Source organism: Lolium rigidum, chromosome 7 (genome assembly GCF_022539505.1).
Source record: "Lolium rigidum isolate FL_2022 chromosome 7, APGP_CSIRO_Lrig_0.1, whole genome shotgun sequence".
Lineage (NCBI taxonomy): Eukaryota > Viridiplantae > Streptophyta > Magnoliopsida > Poales > Poaceae > Lolium > Lolium rigidum.
The window spans coordinates 146,144,145-146,151,537 of record NC_061514.1 but is presented as its reverse complement, the minus strand read 5'-3'; the positions used below and the strand labels follow the sequence as shown (position 1 = coordinate 146,151,537).

At 47.7% G+C, this 7,393-nt stretch overlaps 1 protein-coding gene across 1 annotated transcript; it reads right to left on the bottom strand.

Moving 5' to 3' along the window:
* Positions 1-5,983: 5,983 nt before the first annotated feature.
* On the bottom strand, positions 5,984-7,094 carry LOC124672131 (probable BOI-related E3 ubiquitin-protein ligase 3). The gene is made up of 3 exons (XM_047208406.1): positions 7,030-7,094; positions 6,582-6,945; positions 5,984-6,499 (listed from the first exon to the last, which is right to left on the bottom strand). The coding sequence occupies exons 1-3, from the start codon at positions 7,092-7,094 to the stop codon at positions 5,984-5,986; spliced, it is 945 nt and encodes a 314-aa protein (XP_047064362.1).
* Positions 7,095-7,393: the final 299 nt, after the last annotated feature.

The following is a 7,393-nucleotide window of genomic DNA, read 5'->3' as shown; positions in this document are numbered from 1 at the left end:
TTCTACTTTTCTAAATTAGCAATGAAGAATTATACCGTCCGAGGAACAAATCCATCTACATGAGAAATAAAGTTTAGCGGTCGAGAAACAAAACTTAGCAGCCGAGGAAAAAAAAGCAAGTACACGAGGAACAACTATTTTAACTGGAACAATTGTTGCCTGAAATGAATACAAGAAAATACAAGAAAGGAACAATATAAAAATCCAGAAAAGAAAGACAAATGAAATAAAAAGACTGAAAAGAAATAGAAAAAACTAAAGAAAGCATATCAATTGATATTTGTAGAAAAGAAACTATACTATCCATGCACTTCTATCTGATTGGTGAAAGTAAAACATACAATCCATGTACTTCAGTACAAATTCGTGGAGAAAAATCAGTGCTAATCTCTCACTGGTGGAGAAACCAATCACATGGATTGATGGCATGGCCACTCTCTTGCAGGGAACCTGTAGCTTCACGTCACACGAGTGAGCTTTTCATGTGTCTGCCTGCCAACGCGCAGACAACAAAAAATCAAAACCGGTCGATTGAGTAAGTGGGCTACGAAATTTCTTCAGCGCGCCGGACACATCCTGCAGCGGCTGGAAAAAAGGCCCATACCCAACAACAAATAAAAAGGCTTAACAACAAGAAACGGGCCAAAAAGATAAGAGACATGTAACGACACGAATCTTCACTCGCAAAATAATCCAACGGATCACAAGTTTACAAAGCATTAGCATAATTCTCAGTTTACTAAGAACTAGCAAATTCAGTTTACTCGGTTAGCCAATTTTTAGAATCGCCAAATTCAAAAAAAGTAAAAAGATACGACGAAGTAAAGATTTTTTCCTACAAAAATAGAAAATTCGAAAAAAAAATTTGTGGCGCATGGAGCTGCCCATGCGCCATAGAATGTTGCTCGGAAATTTAAATTTTGTAGAGACCTCCTCCTCTCCTTCACTTCACTTACCACTTTTCCTCACCTTCTCCTCTCCACCACTTTTCCTTCTCTCCCCCATTCTCCTGCTCTCCTTCACTTCTCCACTTCTCCTCCTCCACTTCTCCTCCCTCCTCTCCTCCACCCGGCAACCTCCTCCGGTGAGCTCCTCTTCTCCACTGGTGACCTCCTCTCCTCCTCCGGCAACCTCCACTTCTCCTCCTCCTCCACCCAATCCGGCCGGCCTCCTCCTCCTCCACCCACCTCCGGTCGGCTGGCCTCCTCCTCCTCCACCCACCCCACCCACCCCACCCCACCCACCTCCGGCGACCTCCGGCGACCTCCGGCAAATTTTTAAAAAAATCCGGAGAAATTCTGGCGGCCCCATATCTAGATCTAGATCTGGCCGCCATTTTTTTGAATTTTTTTTAAAAAATTCTGTGGCGCACCAGAAATAAGACTTTATGTGGCGCACCTTGCCTGGTGCGCCGCAGAAATAAGACTTTCTATGGTGCATGGGTCCGTGCGCCACAAAATTCTTATTTTTGTGGCGAAGATTCTGTGGCGCACCGCCCATGCGCCACATAATAGCCTTTTTGATGCCCCACTAATGAGCCTTTTCCTACTAGTGCGACCTGCTTGCCCATGGCATGGACCACTGGCGGACACTGTTAAGGTAAACTTTGATGGTGCGTTTCAAGTAGACCAAGGTCATGCATCGACAGGGATAGTGGTGCGAGATGGAAGTGGTTTCTGTGGAGCAAGGTGTAAGATTTATGAAGGCATCATTGATCCACTGATAATTGAGGCTTTGGCTTTGAGAGATGGATGTGTCATTGATGTGGACAAGGGTTTTACTCGACTGATCTTTGAGGTAGACAATGCAGAGCTAGTAAAACCCTGGCACTATTGGTTGTTTGATCGCTATGTGATCAGACAAATTTCAGATGATATTAGCGAGCTTTGCAAGAATTTTTTTTTCTTTTAATATTGTTTTTGCCAGACACGAAGCTAATAAGGTGGCTCACAACACTGCTAAGTTTGGTTGTTTACATGGTGAGTCGTTTTCCTGGGACGCTGAGCCTCCGGATTTTTTAGCTAACAACCTTAGTGGTGATTGTAATTCTATTATGGTGATTTAATAAAACGTGCGAGTTTCTAAAAAGAATTTAGAAAAAAGATCTACTTCCTCCGGTTTGAAATAATTACCTCAAAATAGATTTATAACATATCTATATGCATCTACTTTGAACCGGAAAACATCTAGTAGTGCTTTTGCCAATGATCAAAAGTTGCCTGCCATTCTAGACGCATGAAGTCCCCTGTAAGTCTGCCGAGCGCACGCTTTGTGCTAAGGAGTCGAAGGCCATCATACGAGATAGCATGATAGCAACCTTTGACTTATCCATGACTAGTACAAACTCACGCTCACACACCACGTCAAACGAAACAAGCTTTACCTGCGGTAGCAAAGCAGTTGTGGTGACTGTGAAAGAAAGCCGAGCCTAACCCTCCCGCACTCGATTGGAGTCCGCAACTCCGGCGGCCTTTACCCAAGCAACCAGCGCCGTATCGCTCCACCTCTTTACCGGATGGATAACAGTTACCTCAGCCATTCGGATAAGGAGCTGATCCGACGTCCAACTGCTTCAAAAGCAGCCGGCGCTCAACGCAAGCAGTAGGTGCATGCGCGCACTGCCGCTGTGCCGCCACGCAACGCAACGCAGCGCGGCGATCAAAAGCGCCTTGTGACGGCCTGCGAGACGGCGACTTGACTAAAACGAACGCGGCGGCGACTTCCTGCGCTGCCTCCGCGTGTGCGCCGATAAAACGGACCCGATCGGCTGGCCGGCGGCAGATTCCACCGGCCGGGGGAGTAGAGATAGGTCACCGCGGCGCAGCCCACGCCCATGAATGAGACGTACGCACGGCGGCACGCGGCCCGTGCTGTACGGATTGGAAAACTGTAGGGCGGCCGTGGAAAAGAAAAGCGAGACCGGGCGGTGGTTCTGGATTTCTGGTCCAAGTCCAAGGCTACCCGGTTAGGTTCATCACGACACTCTCCACCATCAGCATCAAGGAAACTATACGTAATCTTCAGAAAAATCCAGGACTATATGTACCAGCCATAGTTGCTTCCGAGCTCCTTCCGAGCTCCATCATCATGGATTATAGCTACCAGTATTAATGCTCATCCCTTGGAAAGTTTGGAAGGAGCGCAGCAGCGCTGGAGTTTTCCGCCAACACCAATCCACCATTAACATAACCATCGCCAATCAAGAACAAGGCTCGTGCTTGGTGTTTAGCCAGCGCAAAACATCTGAGCAATGTAATACCGGGAGAGTGGCTTTTGTTGAAGTTCTAGGGCATGTTCTAGGCAATTGTTTAAAACTCTAAACTTATTCTCTATTAATGAAAATGACAAATCTTTAGCCTCGTTTTAAAAAATGAATGAAAATCGGGGCAACTGATGAATTCTTGCCAATCACACGAGGCCACAACATACATAAGTCGATTCCGTAGATGTTGCACTACTCTGTTCGTACCCACCAGCGGATCCAAGTGTGCCCAAGGGGGTGCACTGGATACCGGTTAAAAATGTTTTTTTTTCACAAAATACCATATTTTCACCTCATGCGTACATTGGAAAATATATTATTTTATCTTAGCTAGCATCTTCTTCTGCGGTGTGGCACCCTCTTTATATATCCTCTAGCTCCGCCATTGTTCGTACCTATATCTGGCCATGGGCAGCCCGGCCCGACGGCCCGACGGGCTTGGTGGGAATTTGGTTGGGCCGGGCCGGGCTTGGGCTGGATTTTTTTGCATTGGGCCTACCTCGGGCCGGCCCGAGGCCCGGCCCGGCCCGACACATGCCCAGGTATATTCGTACCTATATCCAGCAGAAGAAAAGCAAGGTGTCACTCATCTTTGGCACTGCTGATAGCCTTTTATGGCTGAATTGGAGATCAGTGATTAATCCAATTCGTTTGCGTTTTAGGAAAAAGTTCAAACCATTACCATATAGGCAGTCCCTACGTTTTCGGGCTCCTGTGGAAATCTTGAATGTAATGTAAGCTGAAAAACACCTCTCCTCTATGAAGATCATCCCTACCCGTAACATGTAACCCTAGAAACATACAAGGTCTCTGATTTTGAAGAAAATAACATCATGGCATGGGCATAATTTGGTTTGAGATATACATATATGGGTTTGTATTTATTACTGGCCAGTAGTTTGACCAAATATGAAAAAACATATCAACATATGCAAAATCAACTCATTATTATTAGAACTGTCATTAAATATATTTTCATATTATATGTATTTGACATTGAATATGTTGATGTATTGTTCTTACATGTTTGGTCAAATTTTAGTATTTGCTAAAACTAATATGCACTACACTTTACTAGCAAAGAGGCAGTATTATATGATTGAAATCTTTCTTTACGAGCATGTAACATTTGGAGTTTGGACCTATAACCGAACTAGAAAACTATTCAACGATAGAGGCAAATTTCGGTGGCGGCACTAGGAAGCTGGTGCTTGGTATTCATTTGGCCAGAAATTGTCGTTGTTTGCCAAAATTTTCACCGTTTAATCATAATTTTCACTGTTTTATGAAAATCTTTGGTATACTGTGGAATCCCAAAGAATACCCCTTGCGCCGCCTCTCTGGCAAATTCATCCCTGAAAGAACACGAATGTACCCGAGACAGTATCTCAGCTATCAGTCTATTACCATATAGATCTCCATTTCAAATACTGTATTAACTACAATCAAAATCTGTATCATATGTGTATGACCGTCTTTCTCGTTCAGGACTAAATTACATGGGCGGTTATTTAACTTATCTCGTATATGCAGGTTGGTTACGCACAAATGTACTGATAATGTTCGACCAGAATAACAACCTGATTCACATAATCTCACACAGAATCTACTGATGTTTTTTTTAAAAAAAAAGACTAATCAGGAACTACCTAAGACAAGGAACATGCAGTATAGAAGTCCAGACACGACATGTCCTAGTACCATCATTACAGATGGCGTGCTACTACTAATAAAGACCACATGGTCACGGATTAGTTGTGCAAATCACTTTAATTTGATGGCAGGTAGGAGTAGGATGGGTTTTTTTGACCAGGTTGCTACACAATATTCTACAGTATTTGTCATTTTCGCGCTGACGCAACTGACCAAGCTAACTCGTTTGCATGTGTCGAGAACTTGAACCAAGACCTTTTCAATATTGATAAAGCTTACATCGGAGCACCAGGTAATCGATCAATCAGTCATGTTCTTCAGACCGCAATAACTGCCGTCACGTCTAACAACTTCATCCATATCCGCATTTCGGCAACGGAATCAGACATCTGAACAAAACCTTGTCTTATTCTTGGATTTCCGCTGATCCTTCGAACACGTCTGCACTTCTCCATTTGACCCAGCACGGAGATGCCTGCTGGGAAGATTCACACGGTGACGCGGACCAAACATCCTGCATTCTGATTGTACCATGCAGTTTAGGGCTCCAACAGACTTTGCCTGAAATAAATTTACACGAAACCACTGTCGTGAATAATCCAGATTACCAAACACACCGCTCAACGCCAGATTCTCACTTCCACATATACTCTGCTCATCCTTTTCCATAGAATTCAGGGTGCATGGGTGACATGATTGGATCTCCAACAATTATTCACAAGCCAATTGTGTAATTCCGGGCAGGTACTATCTCTAATCCAAATTGGATGTCGCAGCTTCAAACAAGATTTAGGCAACATTTTGCATCAATTTGTGATAGTTAATTTGGATTGGAGGGATTCTTCAGAGCCACCCAGCCAATTGTTCTAGCCAAAACCCCGAGTCTTTGAGCATATCCGCTACAAAATTGTTGAGATGCTATTGCTTAACCAAAACTTCGCTTCCTTGAAGTTCAGTAAAAAAAAATGGGCTGCTACATCCGTTAGACCCTGTAAACTGAACGAAGTGTGACCTGCGCCATTGGCAAACGGAAGATAGGCCACGGCTTCCACAGCTTGAGGCGAGGCGTCAGCAGAGCAGGACATGTAGCGAGGCGTTCTTGGTGGCCGCGCACACGGGACACGTGTCCACGCTGGCGTCGCACGCGCGGCACAGGCTCAGGTGACGGCACGGCAAGACCAGCACGCACGCCCCGCCCTGGCCGCAGGCCCTGCACGCCGCCGGTGCACCGGACGCCGCCTCGTCTCCGCCGGCGTTGTCGTACGCGGGGGTCTCGAAGCAGCACGATTGCACGTCCTCGGCGTCGCCCTCCCCGGCGGCGCAACGGGATTGGAGGAGCTGTTCGAGGGTGGCGCGTAGCCCGGCGGCGACGGCCTCGTGCCTCTGCGCGACGCCCATCCATGCCTGGCCCTCCGCGCCGATCTGGCGCAGCTTCTCCTCCATCTCCGCGTTGCGGCAGCGCGCGAGCTCCAGGGTAGCCTCCGCGGCTCGCAGCCGCACCGCTGCGGCACGCTCGGCCGCCGCCACCAGCGCCCGGACGTGCCGCCGCCACGCCTCGTCCAAGCCCGCCCGCATCCGCTCGGTCTGCGCACGTCCATCAAAACCATCCAGAATCAATCACCAGAACTCGATCGATTCCAGTCACGAACAAGGTGATCGTACGTACCTCGACTCGCATGAGTGCGTCGATCTCCATTCCCTGGTTGTACAGATGCGACACGGCTGTGGCATTGCCACTCACCCCGCTGGTTGACGCGACGCCGGAACCCATCGCCCTGCTCGCCATATCGCCCACGGGCACAAACCCTTGCGCAGCCGCAGCCGTTCTAACAAAACCAGGCGCCGCCGCAGCCGCCACACGCGCCCGCTTCCTCGGCACGAAAGCGTAGTTGTGGTTGTTGTCGTTGCAGGTGAGATCGCTTCTGGGGACTTCGCTCAGCATCGTGTTCCCGATCCCGGCCATCGCCGGCGCGCACCCGCCGCGATCGTCCAGGAACAGAGAGGCACCCGTCGCCCCGTCCTCCAGAGCCCTGCAAGACGCATAGGATTGAGACATGGCCCTCGTTAACAGAGTCCGAGATACAGAAACGCGAAGGGGCGCAGGCGTATCAGACCTGTAGGAGTGGAGGTCGTGGTGGTGGTGGAAAGCACGGGAGACATGATGCGCCTGCACGGCCATGACCAGCGACTCGATAGGAGAGAAGAGAGGGGCGGAGGAAACTGACGGGGGAGAGAGAGTGGGGAGGCAGGTTTTATACGTGTGCCCGAGGAAGCGGTTGGGGTTGGGGAGAAGCCATATGATTCATGAACCTTTTTATACTCCTAGGAGTACTAAAGTTTCATTAATAGAATCGATAGGAGTATATGATTCATGAACCTTTTTATGCAAGCCATTTTGTCAAAGAAATGGCAACCAAGGCCACAAGTATTGTTTGGATTTTATGGAGCCGTGTGACTGAATGGATTTTCTAGAATTTG